The following is a 26,779-nucleotide window of genomic DNA, read 5'->3' as shown; positions in this document are numbered from 1 at the left end:
CGTGGCCGCGGCCAGTCTCGCGAATCTGCCGAAATCCCGTGTTTCGTGGCCGAGGAGGAAGCTCCACGTCAGAGGATCAGTCGGTTCGGCTGGGCTTTGGTTTGGTGACGGGCTGAGCGGCCGGGGCGATGGTGGGTACAGCAGCCTGACAGGGACATGGCTGGGAGTGAGACTGGAGGCTGACAGGGAGCTGGAGCTGAGCTCGGGCCCGCTGTTCTCATCACAGAGGGTCCGGGAGCGGCTGCAGATTTACCCGGGAGGGGAAGGCTGAGCTCTGGGCCACGGCCCTTGCAGTCTTGGGGGCTTTGTACAGATCACTGCAAGTAGATAGCAGTCTGACCATTGTTTACGATATGGACCTTTAATGTCCCGATTGAAACTTGTTTTTTGTGTGAACTCTCAGTAGACAAATCAAGTTATTTGTAAGTACCTGCAGATTTCTGGCCCGGGGTCAAAATACGTTGTCGAAAAGTGAGCTGTGCGCTTGAAGATAGATTTACAGTTTATTAGTGTGCAAGTTTATAATTTCTGGAGTGTAGCGAGTGTGCATTAGTTGTAACTCTTCCATGTATATTAAGTGGTGGATGTTGCTGTTTGATTAGTAACATGTTATTTCATGGTGGTGTTTAGCTGCCGGGAGGAAATTATGTTTGAAGTGAACTCTTGCAAGCTTCTTTGCTGCCCATCTCAGTGATCTTTGCTCGATTCCACTCTTGCTTATCAAATCAACACCTTTAATAATAATTGCTCTACCTGACTGATGTGTGCTTAACCTATTCTCTTCCTCAGCCAAATGCAGCTTGCAGCAACATTCAAAATATAGAGTCAGCTTCCATATTTAAGCTTGCATCCTGTTTTACCTCTTCACTCTTGTCTTGAATCCTCCACTATCTGCACTTTCAGACTGATTATCTGATATTGTCTTAGATGAGTTGCAATTTGTTCTAGTTAAACATAAGAAATATCAAAGCCCTCAACATTGATCCCTATCAAAATGTTCTACCTGTGATATTTATGCTGTACCCCTCCCTGGTTGTTAGTAAAGTTGTGATAAAAGCCGTTAGTAATTGCTTGTTAAATCTGCAAATTTTCAGTGACCAACGAATTACAGGGCTGTGAATATATCACTCATTTTTCATTCTGGAAGTAAGAACATAAGAAATAGGAGCAGGAGTAGGCCATCCAGCCCTTCGAGCCTGCCCCGCCATTCAATAAGATCATGGCTGATCTGTCGCTGCTCAGTTCCACTTTCCCGCCCTCTCCCCATAACCCTTAATCCCCTCTCCTATCAAAAACCCATCAACCCGCGTCTTAAAAATATTTAGCGAGGCAGCCTCTACCACTTCAACGGGCAGAGAATTCCAAAGATTCACCACCCTTTGAGTGAAGAAGTTCCTCCTCAACTCCGTTCTAAACCGCCCCCCTTTTATCTTGAGGCTGTGCCCCCTAGTCCTATTGTCTTTTTTGAGCGGGAAGAGTCTTTCCACCTCTATCCTATCCATCCCATTCATCATCTTATACGTCTCAATGAGATCTCCTCATTCTTCTAAACTCTAATGAGTACAAGCCCAGTTTATTCAGCCTCTCCTCATAGCTCAACCCCCTCAACTCCGGTATCAGCCTAGTAAACCTCCTCTGCACTCCTTCCAAGGCCAAAATATCTTTGCGCAGGTGCGGCGCCCAAAAATGCACACAGTACTCCAGTTGCGGCCTCACCAATGCCCTATACAGCTGCAGCAAGACCTCCCTATTTTTATATTCAATCCCCTTCGCTATGAAGGCCAGCATCCCATTCGCCTTCCTGACCACCTGTTGCACCTGCAAGCTGGGTTTTTGCGACTCATGCACAAGGACCCCGAGGTCCCTCTGCACCGTCGCCTGCTGCAGTTTTTCGCCCCGTAAGTAATAGTCCTTCCTACCATTCTTCCTACCAAAGTGGACCACCTCACACTTGCCAACATTAAATTCCATTTGCCATTTGCCATTTCCTGGCCCATTCGCCCAGCCTATCTAGATCCTTCTGCAGACTCTCCACACCCTCCGCACAATTTGCCGTTCCCCCAATCTTGGTGTCATCAGCAAATTTCGACACTCTACACTCTGTTCCCTCCTCCAGATCATCTATATAAATGGTAAAAAGCTGAGGCCCCAGCACCGACCCCTGGGGCACTCCACTAGTCACCATCCGCCAATCCGAATAGCACCCGTTGACCCCCACTCTCTGCCTCCTATTTGACAACCAATCCTCTATCCACGCTAACACCCTACCCCCAACTCCATGTCCCTCGACCTTCTGCAATAACCTCTTGTGAGGCACTTTGTCAAACGCCTTCTGAAAATCTAGAAAGACCACATCCACCGGCTCTCCTCTATCCACCGCCCTAGACACATCCTCATAGAACTCCAGTAAATTTGTCAGACACGACTTCCCTTTAATGAAACCGTGCTGCGTCTGCTCTATCAAGCAATTCCCTTCAAGATGCCTTGCAATTTCCTCCTTAATGACAGATTCTAACATTTTACCTACCACAGACGTTAAACTAACCGGCCTATAATTCCCCGCCTTTTGCCTGGCACCCTTCTTAAACAACGGCGTAACATTAGCCGTTTTCCAATCATCCGGCACTTCCCCGGAATCCAGCGACGTTTGGAAAATAACCACCAAGGCATCCACTATCACCTCCGCCATTTCTTTCAGAACCCTCGGATGCATTCCATCCGGTCCTGGGGACTTGTCCACAATCAGCCCCTCCAGTCTGTCGAGCACCGCCTTTCTAGTAACAGTAATGTCATTAAGACCCTCCAGTCCTACCACCTTTCCATCGCTAACACCCGGCAAATTATTCACGTCCTCCTCCGTGAAGACAGAAACAAAAAAGTTATTCAATACCTTAGCCATATCCCCATCCCCTACCACTAGGTCCCCTTTCTCATCCTCTAAAGGACCAACATTCACCCTAGCCAGCCTCTTCCTTTTTATATATTTATAAGTACATTAGGAAGTGCTTACTGAAACATTCATAAACAGTAGATGCAGGAGTTTAACTATTATAAGGGTAAACACTATTTCCACTGACAGGTTTAGTTTGTTTTTTCCCCTCTTGAATATGGTGATTCGCTGCATATGGTTTAATGGAAGCTGATGGCCCTCTGGTATCATGTGCAAACGGATGTAATTTTAAATCAGGTAAAGGTATTAAGGGATATGGGCCAAAGGTAGGTATATGGACATAGGCTACAGATCGGTCAAGATCTCATTGAATGGCATAAAAGGCTGAATGGCCTACTCTTCTTATGTTTATGCATGACCCTGGATTGTGTGTGTGCTTGGCTGTTGCAATGCCAAGTTTCCGACTGTTCAGACTTTCTGAACTCACCCAGTAACGGTCTGCTGCTGCAATTTAAGAAAAGAATTAACATTTTAATAATATTTATGTAACACCTTTCAGCTCAAAGAATTAGATAGTGGTTAATCTGTTAAAAAGTTCTTTACAGAATCTGACAGAGACAAGACTTGAGTAGTTATCCCAATGACAGACTCATTTTTATGGGTCGATGAGCCAGGGTTCAGTCATGCTCACAAAGTTTAAGTCAAACAAATGCAACAGCCTATAGCTTTCATTAATTGGTTCAATTAAAGGGAATTCTACCTCAGAATTGACTTCATGTGAGGAGGACTTTGTTGACCAGAATGGTAATACTGTCTCTTAAACTTTACAGCTACAACACAAATAATCTTTTATAAAGTAAGTAGTGTTAAAATTGTAATTAAAAAGGAAATATTGGAGTATAAATTTATCTCAGTCATCTGGACTCAACATTGGCTCTATTCTGTCCTCACAGATGTTGTCAGTCCTGCTGAGATTTTCCAGTATTTTTTGTTTGTTTTAGATTCCTGTATCCAAAATATTTTGCTTTGTATAAATTTGTCTTGGCTGGTATATAGTGCAAAGTAGCAATGGGGATTTGGTAGTCACTTTATGTTCTTCTGATGCTTTTAAATCCCATGTGTTTAAACTCTCACAAAGTGCAATGTGTTTAAGTGTGCATTATTTGGAACAATATTAATGCTATATTAACTTTTTTCTAGCCTTTGAGACTAGACATCAAACGGAAACTGACCGCTCGGTCTGACCGAGTGAAAAGTGTAGACTTGCACCCGACTGAACCATGGATGTTGGCTAGTCTTTACAATGGCAGCGTCTGTGTGTGGAACCATGAATCTCAGGTACAGCTGCTTTTTTTGCTTCTTCCAGTTCTGATTGACGTTGCAATTGCTAAACAGTGTTTAATGAAATGTTTATTATTTCAGACCTGTTCACTGCAGTTCTGTCCTAAAATTGCTTTGCCATACTGTCTTTTTTGCCTCCTAAAATCTGTTTGTTGTTTCACCTATTTTCTCTTCCTTGCAATATTCTCTTTTTCTTGTATGGTGCTCAGCTTTCCTCTTGTAAAACACAGTGAGACATAACTTTTATGGCAGAAGAGCTGCTTCTTTCCATATTTTTAGTTTTAATTCTTGATGAGGGAATTTTTAATAGATAGAAATAAAATCATCTTGCATGGAATTGTAATAAGTAAACTATTATATTTCATATAATCCCTCAAATAATAAATATCTACAACTACATTTTATGCTACATTGCAATGTAAAATTAATATATATGGTGCTGTTGTATTGAAATAGATCACAAATCTTCCAGTTCTGAGATTCAAGTCAGCACATAATGAAACTTTCCTCTTAAGTAAATGAATTTAAATTTTCAGAGAGTTTCAGCTGCACGATAGCCATGATCACAAAATAGCCAGAATGAGTTTCAAAATTTAGTGTCACTTATAAAGACAACAATGGCAACTGAAATATCAGAGTCTTACTGTAACAGGTGCTGTTTTGAAGTTGTGTTAAGTGGTCTCTGAGTAGCAGTTCACATGTGATTTCATTCTCCAGACCAGATATCTATCATCTACAAAACCCAAAAGATGATCAAATTAAACAAGTTTACATCTTGATTGTTCAAAGATTGTTCAACTTTTATGTGGTTTTATTCTTATTTCTCGCAATGTTGTAGGTTTTGTGTTAGGCTAATTAATATGTATTTACTGTATTAAAGTAGATAATTTTTCAGTTAGCAGCAAAATTGAGTTCTGAATAAACTGGTCATATTTACTTTTTTTTTACTGTTTCTGTACTCTTCCAGACACTGGTGAAGACGTTTGAGGTGTGCGATCTACCTGTGAGGGCATCTAAATTTGTGGCACGAAAGAACTGGGTCATCACAGGAGCAGTAAGTATCTTTGGGGATTTTGAGAGTCTGAAGATGCAGTATAGCATCTTTCAGATTAAAGAGCTCAAGAAGGGATCCGTGGTCTCTCTTGAGCTGTCTGATTTCAGTTAGACAGTGATGAGGCTTTGTGCCTTTCAATCCCCAGACAAAGGGAAAATAATAACCTGCATTTATGTAGTTTCTTTAGTATAGTAAAACATCCCAAGGCACCCAACAGATACATTGTCAAGCAAACTTTCAGAAGGGTAAAACTAGGCATGCTTCTATCTCTCAAACATCTTCCAGTGTCCCCCAGTTGAAAGTGCATGTTGAACATTTTTTTGAGAAACTGCCACCATTCCAAGCTGTAATGACTCAACTGTATTGAATAGCCACTTGTCACTCAGTGCCAGGATTTGAGGCATAAGAATGTTGCTGATAACTGAAACTAGTAAGGAGTCAACATTTTGGAATTAGTGGTTTATTTGCATTCATAAATAGATTGATGAAGGAGAAAATAATTTTTTTCTGTTCAGACAAGCTATATATCTTAACTAAAAATTGCCGGAACTTTAATTATTTGGCTAGCCCTTCCCTAAATAATGATCTGTTTTAGCTAGTTTGTGTGAAATTGTTCAGGGAACCAGAGATGATTGTCCATCTAAGGAAAGTAATCGTAAGTAGGTTATTCACACAGGTACTTTGATAATATCTTTATTACACATTGCATTGTGTAAATCAACAACTTGTCCTTCAGGTGAAATAACTGAATTGAAGTTAAGTCTGCTGTCCATATCCAAATGATGAAAATGGTGGAGCTGGTTTGGGGAAGGATTAGACCAGCTGGGCCGCAGAGTGGTTAGCACTGCTGCCACACAGCGCCAGGGGCCCTGGTTCGATTCCCAGCTTGGGTCACTGTCTGTATAGAGTTTGCATGTTCTCTCCATGTCTGCCTGGATTTCTTTCAGGAGCTCTGGTTTCCTCCCACAGTCTGAAAGACGTGCTTTAACCTGAACAGGCACCAGATTGTGGTGACTAGGGGAATTTCACAGTAACTTCATTTGCAGAGTTAATGTAAGCCTTATTGTAATATAATAAATAAACTTTATTACTTTATAAGAATTATTAATGGAAGAATGTGGCAAAATGTCACTGCAAGTAAGTTTTACAACTAAGTACCAAACAAAGACAAAATTTTGAAATAAATTGTAGTCATAGTCACCTTAATCATCTTCCATCTCTCACTGCCATTTATTTGATGAGTTGGTATGATATGTTGGTTTAATATGTAAACTCACTTAATTTATCAATCAGTGTGAAGTCTCTGCCTCATTGCATTTTAATAGTAAAGTTGTCTTTTCTTTATGTTGATGTAAGGGGAAGACTTTTAAAAATCATTCCGCTTTATAGTGATTCTCAGTTCAGATGAATGTTCTGTCATTTTGATCACAAAAACTTGGACATCCTCAATTTGCTACAAAGTCTTGGTTATTGGTGACTTTGCAAGGTATAATTTGTAATTTGTAACTTAGGATGATATGCAGATCCGAGTTTTCAATTACAACACGTTGGAGAGAGTTCACATGTTTGAAGCTCATTCAGATTACATTCGTTGTATTGCTGTCCACCCAACTCAACCTTACATCTTGACCAGCAGTGGTGAGTGTACATTACTTCAAATGTATTTCTGAACTTTTCAACTTACAAATATTGTAGCCTATATATGTAAAATTGATAATTATTTTTATTTTTGATAAATCATTTAATGCTGGTGAGTGGGAAGATTTTCTGCAGATTTTATCTTTGCTGTTTTTCAAATATTGATGATTTATGGAATGGTTTTAAAAACTGGTAAATCATTCCCTTGGTAGATGACATGCTTATCAAACTGTGGGACTGGGAGAAGAAGTGGACCTGCACCCAGGTTTTTGAAGGGCACACCCATTATGTTATGCAGATTGTCATCAATCCAAAAGACAACAATCAATTTGCAAGTGCGTCTTTGGATAGGACTATTAAGGTACGTGAATGAGGTTGAAGTATGGTGTAGAACTGTTTGGAAGAAAGAGTGAAACATCTTTTTTTATAAGTTAAAACATTTCACAGCATAAAATTAAAGACTTTATGACTTTACTCCCCAATCTAAAATATGGAGACAAACAGAATGCTGGGCTGGAGTGTGGTATATTTGATTTAGGAATATTTGAAGGGGTTTGTTTTGCATATTTTGTTTTTCTGTAAAGACCTTACATTTGTAAATTGTGTGTTGGCACTTGTCAGGTGTGGCAGCTTGGCTCGTCCTCACCTAATTTCACCTTGGAGGGCCATGAGAAAGGAGTGAACTGCATTGATTACTACAGTGGAGGTGACAAACCATACCTGATTTCTGGAGCTGATGACCGCCTAGTCAAAATCTGGGACTATCAGGTAAAGAGAAATTATTACATTGGTAGGTAATTGTTCGTGCAGGTTGGGTAATTATGTAGGATTGTTTAATTGTGAATTGTAATTTGATAATTTAACTCTAATGGGCAGCATGGAGGCTCTGCTGCCTCATAATGCCAGGGACCCGGGTTTGATTCCAGCCTTTGGTAATTGTGCAAACTGCACACACACAATCTCCATGTCTATGTGGGTTTCTTCCAGGTGCTCCGGTTTCCTTCCAAGGTCCAAAAATATGCAGGTTAGGTGGATTGGCCACGCTCAATTGCTGCTTAGTGTTCATAGGTGTGCAGGTCAGAGGGATTAGTGGGGTAAATATGTGGGGTAATGGGGATAGAGACTGGGTAAGATTCTCTGTTGGAGACTCAGTGCAGATTCGATGGGTCAAATCCCATTGTAGAGATTCTAAGATAATTAATTCTATTTAATGGTAAAACTTGACTCCGCAAAATCATCTAAACATTTTAGAAATAAACATTGCCTCCATGATAGTGTAGTTGTACAAAAGCCTGGCTGTAATCCTCACTTTGATTTAGAAGGTCAAACATATCCATATGGGTCAATAGCTGGCAAAAACACAGAACCGGCAACAAAACTATCACTATTTTCACCAATCTAAGAGAAAGTAATTATCTGCTTTATATTGAATTGTTGTTAATATTTGCAAAAAGGCCTGCACATTGCAGCACAAGTTAGTGAACTTGATCCCATTGCTGTGTGTTGATTGCTCCATTGCCAAATGCACTGAACCAGTTAACTGATCGAAGCTTTTAGACCTGGAATCATAAACATACATTGTATATTTTAACTGAAATAATGCTGTTTTGCCTGCAGAATAAGACTTGTGTTCAGACACTGGAGGGCCATGCTCAGAATGTCTCTTGTGTTAGCTTCCATCCTGAACTTCCAATTATCATTACTGGATCAGAGGATGGTGCGTATTGCCTATGTTTCAATAATTGCTATTAAGTTTGCTTTTTTTAAGTCCCAGTTTGGTTTTGCACCACACCCTGTATTAAAATAATTGAAGCAGTTACTTTTATGGGATAAAGTAGACTGTTGATTTATTGTCTCCAGAAATACTGTGGACACCTTCCAAAAGGGCAGGAGGGAGATTGTACCCATAGCTACATGTTCTATCTTGCAATTATGGAATTGTCATCTAATTGGATAGCCTGAATAGTCCAGCCTCAGCAACTACTTGCTTTTCAAAAGAGTATATATCAGTGCACTTTGAAGTGGAGCACTCAGATTTTATGTTTTATGGTGGAGTGCTGAAATAGCAGTTTTTGAGCTCTGTAGCTCTGGTAACTTCTTTTACAACTCTCTCACCTTTGGATATAATGGCTCTTCCTCCTCCTAACTTCATAATTTTTAAGTTGTAACCGGATATTTAAATTTTTAATCATCATAAACAACAAGTCTTTCAAAGATTGACGAGAGAGATCTCAAATAAGTATAAAATATTCCAAGTGACTGTTAAAGAATCGATGAGGGCAGATTTTTTTATATGTCTTGATTGAAACATAGTAATTTTGATTTGGAAGGAGGCTAAAATAATTATCAGTTCAGTGAAGGTATAAACTAACTAAATAACACAATCTGCTAAAGGATTAGTATTAATCAAAAAGCTGTTTTAAGGACAATTATTGGAACAAGAATGGTGGATAACCCATTGCAATGTTTCAGAAACATTATCACCTGATTGTTCTTTCATGAGGTGCATAAACCAAAATTATAGGGGTTTTTTTCATTGTAAAGGGTAGGGAAAGATATTCTTAACATGTTGTAAAAGTAGATTACATTAACATTTTGTTCTGATACTTGACTGTATCTTCACAATTCTCAGTGTTTCTTTGTGTTTTTACTTTTGTGTAAAGTGTGTTCAAATGATTTCATTTCTTTGCCCATGTTTCAAAAACATTATGTCACCTGATTGTTCTTTGCTGAGAGACATGTAATCAGAAACTAAACGGTTTTTTCATTGTGAAGGGCAGGGAAAGATATTCTGCAGCAAGAAGGAATTTTGATTGGGAGCTTATTAAAAAACCCTTGTTGGCGGATAAAAAGAAACGTGATACAAAACTAGATATGACTAAGAATGAAAGGAAGTTATATTTCAGTTATATGTGATCTTGATGGAACAGCTTCTGATGTACTGTATTCAGATTTTGTCTTTATATTGCTGGAAAGTATGAAATTATTGGAGGAAGTCAAGAGGAGAGTTATGAGCTTGATTTCTGAACTAAGTGGGCTGAGTTCTGAAGAAGGATAGTTTCTTCCCACCACTGTGCACATGTACATGCATACACAAAAGATTTAATTTCCTGGTGAAGGGTGAGAATGACTGATGGAGGCCTTTAAGACTCCCATGGATATGGGAACTTTGGATCAAATAAAATATTTTTGTTGGGCCGAAGATTCAAGGATGAGGAGCACAGTTTAATAAAATTAAGGACAACAAAGAAAAATAAATTTAACCAGTTTTATTTCTTAAGAGAGTGACTGAATTATGGCTCAGATTACCAGTCAGGACAATGGGGAAGTTATAAAGAAAGACTGAATGCATTGATAATAAGTGATGCAAGAGTAACAGTTCTAGAATCATGATTTTTTTTTACAAAACTGATAGGCCATTTGGAAGAATGGGCTAGATAAATCAGTAGTTTTGTGTCCAAAAGATTACTGAATTACTATGTATGCAACTGACCCTTGCATTTAATTCTTTAAAGGTACTGTTCGTATCTGGCATTCAAGCACTTATCGCCTAGAGAGTACCCTGAATTATGGAATGGAAAGAGTCTGGTGTGTGGCAAGTCTAAGAGGCTCCAACAATGTGGCTCTTGGTTATGATGAAGGCAGTATCATCATTAAGGTATGTGAGCTAAAAATTACCACTCCGCATCAAGCATGGCTGACTAGGAGTCTCTCCCGCTTTTACCACCTGCTGTCAGCGTGTTGGAGGATTTTGCAGGTTGATATTCAACTTGTTTGGCTACATTATGAATATACCTTCTTTAGCCATCAAGCCCTGAGGTGGGTCACCTGTTTTCTAGCTCAGAGGCAGGGATGCTACCTACTGCACCGCAAGATCTTCTGAGTTGATATATCGGGCATATTAATCTTTGAGAGATAGTGTGTACTAACTATCCAGACAGTCATACGCAAAATCCAAATTATTTCCAAAAGGCATTAGTTAAGGTGTCACTTAAAAGGTTACTGTACAAGATAAGACCTCATGGTATTGATGTAATAACTTGGATAGAAGATTGGCTAGTCAGAATCAGTGAGTCACTTTCGGATTATCAGACTCGTAACTAGTGGAGTGCACAGGGATTAAGATTGGAGCATCAACTATTTACAATCTGTATTAATGATGTGGGTGATTGGACTGACTATATTGTATCCAGAATTGCTGATGATATAACAATAGGTAATGTTATGGTCCCCTTTGAGACTTGGCATTTAAAGAGAAATAAGAACACCCAGTAATTAACTGACAGAATAATGCCACAACATTTCACGTTTCTAAACCAAGTAAATGTTATTATATATGTGTGTGTGTGTATATGTGTATATACAATATCTCTATGAATTAAATGTTCCTGATTTAACAGTAAAGCTTATAAACTATATATGCTACACATTCAGTTTTAGTTCAACTCCCCATCTGCCTCTGGGAGTTCCATCATCTTACAAACTCCTGAAGCTCATTTATTTTCCAATCTCCAAAGGTATGACACAGCTCTCCAAAATTCACTACCATTTCTCCACAGCATTCTAGCTATTCTCTGAAGTATGAAATCTTTTAGGGATCCTTCCATTAGCTTTTATCCAAGTGATCTTCCAACTTTTCTTCAAAACGTCACAACTGTGGACTTCTTCCTCAAACTTCCACTACATTCTCCAAGATAACTGCTTAATTTTACTGTCAGGGTTACAGTGAATTTCTTCATTTAGTTGCTCAGCAAATATTCTAATCCCTCTTTCCCTCTTAAATTCTAAGTGAACTACAATCTACATAAGACAAATCTACAACTCCTTTCTGTGTGAACAGCACAGATAAGTTAAGCAGAGGGACCTTTTAACCTTCATAGTCCATGTCCATGACCGTGTGGCATGGCTTGGGACGTTCCAAACCAGAAATGCAAACTAGTTACATTTTACGCGCAACTCATTGGTTCTGCAGCTCTTATGAATAAATATCTCTATTGGATATGATTGCCCTATTTGTTGAGTCCATCAAAAAAATCTTACAAACTATTTCTAGCTTCACTGGGTTACTTGTCAGTTTCCCAACCAGGCTTTTCCATTTATCCGACATTTAACACTTGTATCTCTAACTTAATGATACCATTCCAAAAACTATAAGTTATATCTTTGAAACGCATGAATTATGGAATCAAATATTTGCAACATTAGGAAAGCAAGTTGGGAAGAGGATACAAAGAATCTTAAAAGGGATGTAGATAGGTTAAGTGATTGGACAAAAATTTGTTAGAGTAAATGTGGAAAAATGAGATTATCCACTTTGACAATCCAGAGGGATCTAGGTGTCTTGAACATGAGTCACGAAAGATTAGCTTGTACATCAATTCGGAGGACAAATGGAATTGTCTTTTTTGCAGTGAAAATGTTGTATGAAAGTAGCCAAGTCTTGTTACGACTGTATGGTGTATTAATGAGACCCACACCTAGAATACTGTGTACAGGTTTGATCTCCTTACTTAAGGAGGAATATATTTGCCTTTGAAGGATTTCAGAGAAGATTCAGTCAGCTAATTTCTGAATTGGAGGAGTAGTCTTATGAGGAAAGGTTGAACAGATAGGGCCTAAAATCATTGAAGTTTGGAAGAATGAGAGATGATTATATTGAACCATTTAAGATTCTGAGTGTCTTCACAGGGCAGATATAAATATGATGGAAAGGTTGTAAACATGACAATATTTGTGCTTTTTTTTAAGCTTGGCCGTGAGGAACCTGCAATGTCTATGGATGCTAGTGGCAAAATTATTTGGGCCAGGCATTCCGAAGTTCAGCAGGCTAACCTCAAAGCAATGGGAGACACTGAGATAAAAGATGGTGAAAGACTGCCCTTGGCTGTAAAAGACATGGGAAGCTGTGAGATATATCCACAGACAATTCAACATAATCCAAATGGAAGGTAAAGCTTTAACTTTACCCAATTTTTAAAAATTAATTTAACAACAGCTTGGTTTGTCTTGAGGCAAAGATGGGACAAATTTTAACTGTTAAGGCACTGTTATCTTAAAGTGAGTTTTTTTGAAATATTTGCTGTTCATAATTTTAATTAATTATTAGTTATTCCTGAATTTAAAAATAACATGTTCTCAAGTCACTTGCAATATTTTTAACAAGTTAATTATTTAAGAAAATATTAGAATGGTGACCAGGAAAAATAATCTATTATTGTGACAGGCAGCCTTTCATTTTGCATTTGCTGGTCAAGTCAATGTTAAACTTCGCTTGATGTGGTTCATGAACCTTACTATGGCATGGCAGTCTTTGTCGCATTTGCTGAAAATGATGACAGGCTGAGAAGGTGCAGGATATGCTGGCCTTCGTTTTCTTTGGGCCTTATACTTGACCAGCTGAGTTTTCCATTTCTTCCCACCTCTTCCAATGCCCTCCAAACAGTTGGCCTCCAGAGGTTATAGTCATTAATGACTGTCTCCCAGTTGCCTGTGTCTATGTGTGCCACCTTTATAGCTCAGTTTCAAGTATCCTTGTAGAAGAGGTATGAAGATCCAGAAGTTCATGGCCAGTTCACTATTCTAGAAGTTCTGAGTGTGTGGCTATCATCCAGCTGACTAATGTGGCTGAGCCATTGCAGATATTGTTGGCTTAGCGATAAGTGTACACTGACTTATCAAGTTTTACGCTTCCTAAGCTGGTGACCTTGTCCTGCCAAGAGATGCATGAGATATGTCTTAAGACAGTGAAAGTTGAAACTGCCAGCCATTTCTCATTTCACATATGTTGTCGAAGTCTTACTATTGTAGAGTAATGCTGTTTTTGGGAATATGAATTTTTCATTCACACGTTCGTTTCAATATTTGTATTTAGGTTCGTGGTGGTCTGTGGCGATGGTGAATATATTATTTACACAGCAATGGCTTTGAGAAATAAAAGCTTTGGATCTGCACAGGAGTTTGTATGGGCGCATGATTCTTCTGAGTAAGTAAAATTCTAAGTGTGATTTTAGTTATAGTCAGGAAGCACTTGAATCACTAATTGACATGTTTTTATTTTCAGATACGCAATCAGGGAAAGCAACAGTGTAGTGAAAATATTCAAGAATTTCAAGGAAAAGAAATCATTTAAACCAGATTTTGGAGCGGAAGGTAGAGTTTCAGTTTACACACTACCGAATGCATCTAAGTGAGATAATAGCCAGATTTAGCAAATCATTTAGCTAATTTTTGCAAACTACCCATGCTCCAATTTATTATGGCCAGGAAATTGAACATTCTTTTGCCAGTTGCCTCAAAGAAAATACACTTGTATAACTGTTTGAATATTAAGCATCTTTAGTATCAATCACAAAAATGATGAGATTATGTTGACCATTTCTTCATAGGTTCAGAAGGTCATCATACATTGGGAATAAAAATACAGGGAAAGGATTTGACTTTTTCTGTCTATGGTACTTAACATCGGAAGGGTCTCTTGGAAATGCTTTTCTAGCCAGTTTGTAATTCGCATGAAATGCCATATAAATAGAACGTATAAAGCTCAGAACTTGTTTTTCCTGAGAAAGAATTTTCTTATCAAAGCTTTTCATCTTGCACTGATTAAGATATTTACAAGACAATGCAAGGGAAATCAACAAATTTATTCTGTATGACAAGAGTGCAGAGTGCTGATTGGTTGGAAAGTGGATTTTGGTAGAGCCATTGCCTGGTGTGTGCAACACTTGATGGTGACTGACGCTTGACTGCCGAACATTGTTTGAAATTTAAACGAGACAGCTTGACTCTGGTCAGGGCCTTACCCTAAGTCATGAACTTATTGTGTTTAGCTGAAACTGATACAATGTGTGTACATGTTATTTCTGTCTGCAAGTAACAGTTCTATGACTCTATTTAGTACTAGCTTTGGGGTTTAAAAAAAGGGCGGCATGGACAGGTTGGGCTGAAGGGCCTGTTTCCATCATGTAAACATCTTTGACTCTAACAGGGCCTTGTGTACTATTACATGTAGCTTCCAGTACATGTAAATGTGCCACACAGTGAGCCTGACTGATAATCTTAAATTGGTTATCAGCGTAATCCTTAGCATAGGATTATTTAGCTAATGTTGTCCAATCGCAGTATCACATCTAACATTAGACACTGCAAATATTCTGATAAGTGCAAGTGTTGATAAAAAAAATTCTATTTTTTTCAAACAATACTCAAGTTCTGCATTACCGAACAGCTCAATTTTAGTTTTAGTAATTGCATATAACATAGGTACTTTTTAATTAGCAATGGATAATAAATTAATTATGTAACAGCTTGAACTACATTCTAACTTAAAAAATGTTCAAACATTTGAGTCACCTGCTGCAAGATGGTCAGGGACCTCTGCTTTTGAATTCAGAACTAAAATGATTTCTGTGCCAGGTGTGCTCTCCCTGATGATAAATCAGAAACTAGCTCAATGCTTTGAAGTATATAAGAATAGTTGAGTCAAGACCCTGTGGAGATTGGGAATTAGAGAGAAGAGACAGCTGGGCATAAATAGACCAAAGTAAATTAGGGAGATGGATGGGATCAAAAGAAAAGAACAAAAAAAAACAGGCAAAAAGAGAGCAAAAGATCATGTACAATGTATGTCTCACTGTTTTGAATTGCTTAATTTTCCACGTCACTGATTTTGGTCGATTCACAAGTATACGATGTAGTGAGGCAATGAAGATCAATTAGTAATTTTCAGTTTTATGAAGTATGTCTCAGATTAAATTATTATTAAAATCTGAAGGTTGAGTTGTGGAATTATGACACAAATACGTGTTTTTCAAATGCATTTACAGGCAATTTGTCTCATTTTGCTTTTTGGTTTTGTCTGACATTATTATCTAAATATAACTTTAAAGCTTTTGATGTTCATAGGTATCTATGGTGGGTTCCTCCTGGGTGTCCGCTCAATGAATGGCCTAGCATTTTATGACTGGGATACCACTGAACTCATCCGCAGAATCGAAATACAACCCAAACATGTAAGTGATGTGACCTGATGATTAGTGTTCCACCAAGGGAGAATGTTCAAAATTAAGAACAGAATTTGATTTTTCTGTACCCATCTTGATTTAAATAAATCATCTTTATTAGAATTTTAAATTGACATATTTTCTTCGAGAATAGTTTACTTCTGAAGGTGTTCTTAAAATGCCTGAGCTAATGATTTTTATATTGTATTACTTGTTTGATATGCTCCCATGGCAAATCGCTCCAGTATAAGGTTAGTTATAGTGTTGATTTATTGCTGAAGTTTTTCTTCAGATCCTTCATTCTACACATTCTGTATACATAGTAGGAGCTTGCTGTATACCGTGGCTTACAGTTCCTAGCTCTGGTGATGATGGTAATCCATTTAAAATGAATGGACTACCATTTGTGTAATGGTCAGAAAACCCAGTCCATGGTTCTAACTTGGCACAAGGAAGCTGTTCATACGGTTGGAATTGTGGAGAAGGAAATGCTGGGTTCAGAGAAGTGATTTAAACCTAAAGAAAGGAAGCTGAATTTAACTGAAGGATAACTTTGAGTATCTTGTGGAAGGGACTGTCATTTAGTATGATTAACACAGCCTCAGTTGAATATTTGTTTTGTAGATTATTCCAGGTAATAGGAGTAGAGAATTGTGATTGGTAGTGAGGGATTAGAAATGAAAATGGCCTTAGTCCTATATGGATTTAAATAATGAGTGGTTGGTCTTTTCCTGTGCTTACACTCAACTGAGGGTAGGTGTTTGCTACAGTAGTGTGGTGATAGTTACTTATTATTTCTACATTTCAATTCTCTCCTTTCTCAAGGACACTGTCCCATTTTGGGGTACAGGTTCATGCACAGTAGTTGCTCTCTGTTCCCTTCTTCAAGTGGCAAATTTTCCTCTCAAGTCCAGACCTCGAATGATTGTGGATTATTCTGCTGTCTAGGGAATTATCGCCAAGTCTGTTCTCATTTTCTCACGTGCTCTTTCCTCTCAGGATCACTGGTGATGGGCTGTAAATCTAAGCTAAGTTTACTCCTTCCCAAACCCATTGGCACTAAGAACCATTAAAATGCCTGTACTACCATTCTAATCAAGCTGCTCTGTGATTTGATATTAGATTTGGCAATGCATTTGCCACAGTGATGGTTATCATCAGATAACAACGTGATGCTCCTTTTACTTGCAGATATTTTGGTCAGACTCTGGTGAACTGGTGTGCATTGCCACAGAGGATTCCTTTTTCATTTTGAAATATCTTGCTGAGAAGGTGGCTACAGCACAGGAAACACATGAAGGAGTTACAGAGGATGGCATTGAAGATGCATTTGAGGTAAGATGCAAGCACTTAGTGTAACAATTGAGTAGTTACTTTGAAGAAACAGTAAAAACACAAATTGTAGGCTGTAAAAGTTGCTTGAATAGAACTGCCTGACAAGGATATGATGGGCAAAGTGGCTGCCTGTGCTGAAAATGTTTCTATGTTAGTAAGTTGTAATTGTGCTCCTGCAGTCATGATATTTTCTAACTGTGTATTTTGAATCTTTCTAACTACTTGATACTGAGTTACTTGATTTATTTAATTCTTTTGGACATACTTTTACCAGGTTCTTGGTGAAATTCAGGAAATTGTTAAGACTGGATTGTGGGTAGGAGACTGCTTCATCTACACAAGCTCTGTGAACAGACTTAATTATTACGTTGGTGGAGAGATTGTTACCATTGCCCACCTTGACAGGTTAGTGGAAGAGTGTTAGAAAATCACATTGCATACCTATAAAACGCTTTACCTTTAAATACTTCGGCATTTTTTTGATTTCATTGGATGGTGACATTGTGGTCCAACATTTATTGTCCTTGGGTGATGAACCACCAACGATTTGCTGGTGTTTTAACTGGATTCATGTACTTGTGTATTAAAAAAATCTACATAATTGAAGCTGCTACTTTTCATGCCAAAATTAAAGCTCCAGCATTATTTTTTCAGGACTATGTATCTCCTGGGTTATATCCCAAAAGATAATCGACTGTATTTGGGAGATAAAGATTTGAACATTGTCAGCTATTCTTTGCTTGTCTCTGTGCTCGAGTACCAGACTGCTGTCATGAGGAGGGACTTCTCCATGGCTGACAAGGTTCTTCCCACAATTCCAAAGGAGCAGAGGACAAGAGTAGCACACTTCCTGGAGAAACAGGTTAGATGGGACGTAATCACACTCTAAGTCAGTCTTTGTAGATGGTTTTATTCAGCAGAGGTGTTTCTCAGGACAAATGAGCCTCAGCTTTCAGTCTCAGCAATATATAAAATTGTACATTTTTTAAAAAAGCAAGCAGTTAAATTACAGTACTTATTGAGCACTTAAGCTGCTGATCATCTCATAAAATGTAAGGCAAATAACATCAAGCTTTAACTCTGCCTCGAAGATTTCATTTTTGGTTGCAGTATTATTTCATTCTTCTGAATTTAAGACTATGTAATTTTCCTTCAGTAATGTGAAAAATTGCATTGCTCCCAAATATACCCAGAACCAAGTTGCACAGGTTGTCTGATGGTTAAAGAAAACCTGTGTACCCAAGCACATCCCAGCACATAAATTTGCAGGAGCTCTGGCAGTTAATAATGAATGAAATGCTTGTTTGTGTCCATCTAATTTGTCTAGAGTGATTTGAGATATGGAAAAGTAGGTATATGAAGGAGGTGAAAATGAATAACACTGGCCCAAGACAAGGCAAGAGGAAATGTTGCTTAGCTATTCAACAATGGATGGATGCACAAGATTGAAAAATAAATAAAATGTGAAAATAATAATTTATAGTGATGATAAAATTAGTACTTCTGACTACAATATCCTTTGTGACTTTAAAATTGAGACTCATGATTTTCTCTGTCCTTTTTGTTTATCTAGAAATAATGTTGATATGTATATTTTAACTGTAGAGTTGTACTTAGTTACGGGAGACTTAACACCAAAAGTCACTGTTTATACACCAAGACATATTCTTAGTTGCAGGCTGTCTTAATTCTCTACAACAAATAATGTTATGCCCTTGTCAAATTTGTTTGGATTTATTTTATTATCAAAGCACTAACTTACCATAATCTGAGCAGTGAGATAAATTATGGTTCTTGCTGCTCGCTTCAAGATCCAAATTATGTTGTTGTCATTTTAGTTTTAACTAGTACCTCTCCCATAGTGGGAGAGGTAAGGATAAGTATTTGTAGCCAAAGCAATTTCTCCTGTATTTTTCTCATCAATATTCATCCTTTTACATTGAGGGCAGTTTTGTAAATAATACTTTCATAAATTTTGGCACTCAAAAGTTGTATGATCACTTTGCAGAAATCTTAATGTTGTCATGATTTCTTCAAAACAAAAATGGTTTCCTCCTTAACTCAAATTTGCCATTGCCCCTTTTGTCTATTTGCAGAAATTGAGAGAATGTTATTTCAACCCATGGTTGGTTTCAAATAAATAAATTAAACTAAGTTGCAATGGTTAGACATGAAAAATGATACTGGAGCAAGTGTGAGCAACACAGAAATTAAGAAAATTTAAAGTCAATATACTTTCCATATGAAATCACAAACAAAATTCACATTTTAGTTTGTTACAATTTATTTTGATCAATACTATCAATTATGGAGATTATATCATTTTTCAAATTATTCTTGTGCGTGCCTTGCAATATTTCCCCATTTTGAAGTTGGCATGCAGATTTAAACTGTTGTTGCAGCCCTTTTGAGATGTGGTGACTGTTGAGATTTCATTGCTATGTAAATAAGAGTCATATGTAAGTACTGGACAACAAAATTTGGGCCTAAAAGATTAGACTCGTGCACCATGAGATCCTGATGAGGGACAAATCAAATCTGTCATTTTCAGCTTCACCAAAACCTGGATTAATGGAAAAATATAAATGGCACTCATTGCAACAAATCCCGGCTTTTAGATTTTCCCTGTAGCATTTTCGAAAAGCTGTAAGTGAGAATGCATTTTTTTTTTACAAGAATCTTTAAACTCTTTCCTTTATCTATCACACACACAGGGTTTCAAATCACAGGCTCTTGCAGTATCCACTGATCCGGAGCACCGCTTTGAACTTGCTCTGCAGCTTGGAGAGCTGAAGATTGCATATCAGTTGGCTGTAGAAGCAGAGGTAACGCTTTTATTCGTTATTTCTAATGTCTTGAGCTCAAATATTAAAATATAGATTATTTTTCAGTGATATGTTTAATTGAATTATACAGTGTCAATAACTGATGAATAATTCAATAATTTAATTATTCATTAGGGCCAAACTTCTCACAACCGTACCTTACTGGTAATATGTTGTCCTTGGTGTCCCTTCCCAATTTACTAGAAATACTTGGCAGGTTAGTTACCATCTGTAGAGTGGACATTTCAGATGTGGCCAGTGCAATAGAATGGGAAGATATTACAGACGAACAGAATTTATAAAGGAATGGAACAAAAAGGAAAGGCATAAAATGTCATGCACACATGAGAGGAAATATTGTTACGTATAAAACAGAACATGGTTTGGGATAATAAGAACCTAAGAACTCGGTGCAGGAGTAAGCCATCTAGCCCCTCGAGCCTGCTCTGCCATTCTATAAGATCGTGGCTGATCTTTTCGTGGACTCAGCTCCACTTACCCACCCCTGCTCACCATAACCTTTAATTCCTTTACTTTTCAAAAATTTATCTATCCTTCCCTTAAAAACATTCAATGAGGTAGCCTGAACTGCTTCACTGGGCAGGGAATTCCACAGATTCACAACCTTTTATGTGAAGAAGTTCCTCCTCAACTCTGTCCTAAATCTGCTTCCCCTTATTTTGAGGCTTCATTAGGCCCAAACTTCCAACAACCGTATTTTACTGATCCATATGTTGTCCTTCCCAATTTACTAGAAATACTTGGCAAGTTAGTTCCACCTGGAGAGTGAACATTTCAGGTGTGGACACTGCAATGAAATGGGAAGATATTACAGATGAACAAACTTTATAAAGGAATGGAACAAAGTGGGAAGGCATAAAATGTCATGCACACGTGAGAGGAAATATGATTAAGTTTAAAACACAGGAGATGGTTTGGAACAATAAGAACTAGGAGCAGGAGTAGGCCATCTGGCCCCTTGAGCCTGCTCCGCCATTTAATAAGATCATGGCTGATCTTTTCATTGACTCAGCTCCATTTACCTGTCCGCTCACCATAACCCTTTAATTCCTTTACTGTTCAAAAATTTATCTTTTCTTGCCTTTAAAAACATTCAATGAAGTAGCCTCAACTGCTTCACTGGGCAGGGAATTCCACAGATTCACAACTCTTTGTATGAAGAAGTTCCTCCTCAACTCAGTTCTAATTCTGCTTCCCCTTATTTTGAGGCTGTGCCCACTAGTGGAATCAACTTCCCTGTTTCTATAAGATCTCCCCTCATTCTTCTGAATTCCAATAAGGATGGTCCCATTCTACTCGGTCTGTCCTCATACGCCAACCTTCTCAACTCTGGAATCAACCTCCAGTGCCAGTATATCCTTTCTCAAGTAAGGAAAGCAAAACTGTACACAGTATTAAAGGTGTGGCCTCAGTAGGACCTTATACAGCTGCAACATAGCCATGATGTTTTTAAACTCCATCCATCTAGCAATAAAGGACAAAATTCCATTTGCCTTCTTAATTACCTGCAAACCAACTCCTACAGATTCCTGCACAAGGACACGCAGGTCCTTCTGCACAGCGGCATGCTGCAAGTTTTTACTATTTAAATAATAATCCATTTTGCTGTTATTCCTACCAAAATGGATGACATCACATTTACCAACATTGTACTCCATCTGCCAGACCCTCACCCACTCATTCAGAGTATCTATATCCCTTTGCAGACTTTCAGCATTCTCTGCAAACATTGCTCTGCCACTCACCTTAGTGTCTTCTGCAATTTTGACTTCGTCCCCAACTCCAAATCATCAATGTAAATTGTAAATAATTGCAGTCCCAACACTGATCCCTGAGGCACACCACTGCCAACCAGAAAAACACTCATTTACCCCAACTCTTTGCTTTCTGTTAGTTAATCAATCCACTATTTATGCTATTACCTTAACACCGTGCACTTTATCTTATGTAGCCGTCTTTGGTGCAGCACTTTGTCAAATGGCAAATAGAGCATCATAATGGGTGTAATTTAAAAAAAATCATTGACCAGGAACAATGGGTGGTGGGAATGAAAGCACAAGAAAAATGGGCAAAGTTCAGGAGTCTGCGAATAGAATAAAGTATATTGATAATGAGGATGCAAACCATTATCACCAAGGAGGGTTGTCATGCCAAGTACCTGCCCCACATAAAAATATAACTTTAAAATATGCATTTTGCTTATTTAATATAATCGTGCCTTTGATTTTAAGTCCATGACTCTACATTTAGAATGTGTGCAAAATTGCAGCAAAATTCAAAACACAAACTGGTTCATTTTGCAAAATATCCTTTTCGTTTCCACAGTCCGAACAGAAATGGAAGCAGTTGGCAGAGCTTGCGATTAGTAAATGCCAGTTTGCCCTTGCCCAGGAGTGTTTACATCATGCACAGGATTATGGTGGATTACTGCTGTTAGCTACTGCCTCTGGCAATGCTCCAATGGTTAACAAATTAGCAGAGGTTGTTGAAAAAGATGGCAAGAACAATGTAGCTTTTATGACTTACTTCATGCAAGGAAAGTAAGTACTTCAGCTATACACTTCAACTTTAAACAGACTGTTGCTTTTTAACTGCAGATTACTTGACATTGACAATGCAGGCATTTCATTTTTAAAAGTTAGTGAAATATGTGACTTTGGGATATTGTTTTCAAAATCTTTATATTATGGTTTCCATGATTTTAAGACCCTGGATGCTCTACCGGTTGAAATGGTTTATTTCAACCTACCCTTTTGTATCGTTGAATAATTTGAAATATCTCAATTAGATTACCACCAAACTGTACTCAAGTATACACTGATTTCTCTTGATCCTATCAATACTTTTTTCTGTACTCAAGGGAATACAAGCCAAGTTTATGTAATCTGGCCCTATAATTTTACCGTTTAATCTTTCTGGTGAATCTACATTGTTTCCATCCAAGGTCAGCATATTCTTCCTGAGTCTGCTACCTAAAAATGCCTGTAATATATTACATAGACCATACAGCACAGAATCATACCTTTTACCTGATACTTAAGTACCAAACACTTCCTGCCCCCAACCCCACAATAACATAATATTGATTGGTGTTGCTGTGAATTTAATAGGCAGGTATTTGGTTTAACCTTTGAAATATTTTATCTCAAAAAAAATGCAGGCTTGACAATTGTCTGGAATTGCTAATCAAAACAGGACGTCTTCCAGAAGCTGCCTTTTTTTCCAGAACTTACTTGCCAAGTCAGGTCTCCAGGTACGTGTCAACAGTTTCAGTTCTATCACGGTACAGTGTAATCTTGCGTGTCCGCATACAAAAATAAACACATGCACATGATGTTTGCATTTAGATTCTAACTTTTCCTTTCAGAGTTGTGAAGCTCTGGAGAGAAAATCTGGCCAAAATAAACCAGAAAGCTGCAGATTCTCTCGCTGACCCTACAGAATATGAAAATTTATTCCCAGGCCTAAAGGAAGCTTTTGTAGCTGAGCAGTATCTGAAAGAAACCAACATGACTATAGAAAGACCTGCTAGGGATTACCGACTTGTCACTGTAAGCAATTGCATCTTTTTGTGTAATATCAATGCTGTGAATTTAGATTTGAATGGAATTTGCCAGTGCTGATCTTTTTTCCTACCATTTTTAATTACTAGCCAAATGAAGAAAGGAATATTATTGAAGAATCAAAAGACTTTGCATCATCTCCGTATGAAACATCAATTAAGGTAGCTGATTGTTATAAAGCGCATTCTTAATTTCAGAACTGGAAAACTAATATTATAATTTCAATGTGATGTAATCAAAACCTCCAACACTAAGACCACTGATTACAAAGACAACAGTTGACAATTGATGTTGGACAGAGTTAAGAGATCCAGAATTTGCAGGTCTTAGTTTAAATGCCTAGTACTTACATTCTACAATTAGATAGACCTGTGACACACAGCAAGAAACACTGGTGGCAGGATCTTAGCCCTGCAACATTACAAATGCAAAATAAGATTTTTTTCAAAATTAGTTTGTTCCCTGACCAGTACAGTGATAGAAGAAAAAACTGACTGCCCACTTTCAGGTAAATGCAAAAATACCTAGTTATCTAGTTAAAGATTTCAGCATTCTGAATGATTTAAATCTTTTTGACGTTATAGAAGCCTTCTGAAGACAAAGTGGAAGCGGTACCAAGCATGTCAACATCAGTGAAGGCAGAAGTAAAAGCTGCATTAGAATCAGCACCAGATTATGTGGCAACAACAGATGATTCAGAAGTATTGGATCTTCAAACTAAAAAGGTATTTAGCTTGAGCAGTACATGCACACAGCTCATTTAAGTAATTCATGTAGATAGATTGGGCCAACTTCAGTTGGGCATTCCAGTACATACATCTGAATGTCCATGGCCAGTGCCATGTGACAAATGCCAGGACAGTTAAATTATATTGTCTTTATACAAGGCTTTGGTTGAACCTCATTTAGAATTGTGTCCAGTTTTGGTTCGTCCAGATGATGAGTTAAGTAGATGAAGGTTCAGGCGAAGGCAACAAAATTGAAATATAGTTTTAAAAGCTGTTAGACCCCACAAATGGCTTAAGAGAAGTGGAGAATTTTTTTTTCTCCTGCAGAGTAAACTTTGATGACATTGAGGTGGGTAATTTGAGTTGCAAAATTTAGCATCAGGCAACAAAAGTTACAGGAGCATTGGATTGGATTAGATATCAGGAGACATCTTTTGGAGTCATTGAACATATTGAACAAATTAAAAAATTGAAAAGGGAGCTGCACAAATGCCTAAATGTAAGCAACATATAGGTCAGCAGATGAGGGTAAAGGTGCGCCTCCCAGTCCCCTTGATCACTTGAAGTTAGTTTGTCTTTGGGACAAATGAGTAATTTCTCACTCCTCCCATCACTCCAAAATCATCCTCCCTATCCCACAGCACTTTCTCTTGCAATTGCAGAAGGTGCAACACCTGCCACTTTATCTCCTCCCTCCTCACCATTCAACACTCCAAACATTCATTTCAGGTGAAGCAAAATTTCATTCTGGTTTATTGTACTTGCTGCTCCTAAAGTGGGGTCTCCTCTAAACACAAACTGGGTGACCACTTTGCCAAACACTTTCACTCAATCTGTAAATACGATCCCAACCTTCCTATTGCTTGTCGTTTCAACCATGCATCGTGCTGTCATACCTATGTTTGTCTTTGACCTGTTGCAATGTTCCAGTAAAGCCCAGGGCCAACTGGAGGAACAGAATTTCATCTTCTGCTTGGGCAATTTACAGCCCTCGGGTCATGACATTGAGTTATACAACTTTAGCTTTCAACCTGCTCCTCCATCTTTTGTCAAAAATGCATACTAATGGAGTAGGTACAGAGGAGATGTCAGGGGTAAGTTTTTCACTCAGAGGGTGGTGGTAGAGGTAGAGGCAGATTCAATAGGGTCTTTTAAGAGACTTCTGGATGAGTACATGGGACTTAGTAGGTAGAGATATGTTCGGTGCAACTTGTGGGCCGAAGGGCCTGTTTGTGCTGTAGTTTTTTCTATGTTCTAATCCACCCCCCTCCCCTCAACCATTTGGCCATCTGTTATTTGTTCTTAAGTTTGCTTTCACTGAACAGAATCCTTCATGATATCTGTGCTGGGTTTACTCGTCCTGGCCTTTCGACTAACCTAGATTTTATTTGCTGCACTACTGGTGACCACGCTGTAATGTGTCTGGGACCCAAGATCTGGAATCCCTTCCTTTATACCTCTCTAATTCTCTTTCCTCCTTTAAGACATTCCTTCAATACCAATTCTGTTTGTTTTATGATGTACGTTGGGATGTTTTATAACAATTAAAGGCACTTTGTAGACAAAGTTGTGGATGGGGAGTATGATGTGTAGGAGTTGCACCATGACATGAACTAGCTCTGTCTGTCTGTTAAGTACTCTTCCTTTCACTTTTGTATTTTGGTAGAACATGATTCTGAATATACATATTTCCTCCCCAAAATAAAAGTAATTGCCTTGCTGGAAATGAATTGTCTACAGCAAAGGGGAAATTTGTGTCCAACGAACCATAAATATGGCATAAATTGTTGGTTTGTGCAGGGCTGATCAAATTAGTGAACAACTTTCCCAATTCAGTTTTCATCTGTGAAGCATATTTGATTTGACATCCAAGTCTGGTCTAAATTTTATGTTTTGTTTTCAGTCTCTGACTGATCTTGACGATGATTTGGATAACTTGGAACTGGATGACATAGACACTTCAGACGTTAATTTGGATGAAGAATTCCTGGATGATTAAATTCAAGACCAAGTATATTTAAATGTGACCAAATTTCTATTAAATGAGTGAATATTCATACTTTGCTTCTAGAAAGATGTTGCAATTTCAACTTTGGACAGTTCTAAATTAATAGAGCTGATTGGGCAGCAAGGTGACATTCTGAAGTGCGTTTTGCACCACACTACAACAGGTGGCGCTATTGCCAAGCCAGCAGATAAGATTATATGGCTGCCATTGACATACCTGTAAAGTAAATCATGGAGTTAGTGTTTCATAACCGAATAGAAGTGCTTGTGCTGTATTAACTCCAAATAAAACTGATCACATTTTTTATTATGACTCTGGTATGTGTTCTATTACAGTGGGTAAGCCATTCTAAACCCAGAAGCTGATAAATTTTTCAT

The 26,779-nt window shown here is 38.1% G+C and overlaps 1 protein-coding gene across 1 annotated transcript; it reads left to right on the top strand.

The window, feature by feature from the left end:
- Nucleotides 1-26,711, top strand: copb2 (COPI coat complex subunit beta 2). The gene is made up of 22 exons (XM_080185545.1): nucleotides 1-131; nucleotides 4,091-4,228; nucleotides 5,199-5,285; nucleotides 6,797-6,923; nucleotides 7,136-7,284; nucleotides 7,545-7,691; nucleotides 8,541-8,640; nucleotides 10,439-10,581; nucleotides 12,672-12,871; nucleotides 13,795-13,905; nucleotides 13,984-14,072; nucleotides 15,825-15,931; nucleotides 17,114-17,257; nucleotides 17,532-17,662; nucleotides 17,912-18,119; nucleotides 19,972-20,082; nucleotides 22,429-22,643; nucleotides 23,264-23,356; nucleotides 23,471-23,654; nucleotides 23,756-23,827; nucleotides 24,251-24,391; nucleotides 26,298-26,711. The coding sequence occupies exons 1-22, from the start codon at nucleotides 129-131 to the stop codon at nucleotides 26,391-26,393; spliced, it is 2,796 nt and encodes a 931-aa protein (XP_080041671.1). The 5' UTR covers nucleotides 1-128; the 3' UTR covers nucleotides 26,394-26,711.
- The last annotated feature ends 68 nt before the right edge of the window (nucleotides 26,712-26,779 follow it).

This window comes from Carcharhinus amblyrhynchos, chromosome 3 (assembly GCF_965287045.1).
Source record: "Carcharhinus amblyrhynchos chromosome 3, sCarAmb.v2.hapA, whole genome shotgun sequence".
NCBI lineage: Eukaryota > Metazoa > Chordata > Chondrichthyes > Carcharhiniformes > Carcharhinidae > Carcharhinus > Carcharhinus amblyrhynchos.
The sequence above is the reverse complement of the archived record's forward strand: the minus strand, read 5'-3'. Positions and strand labels throughout refer to the sequence as shown.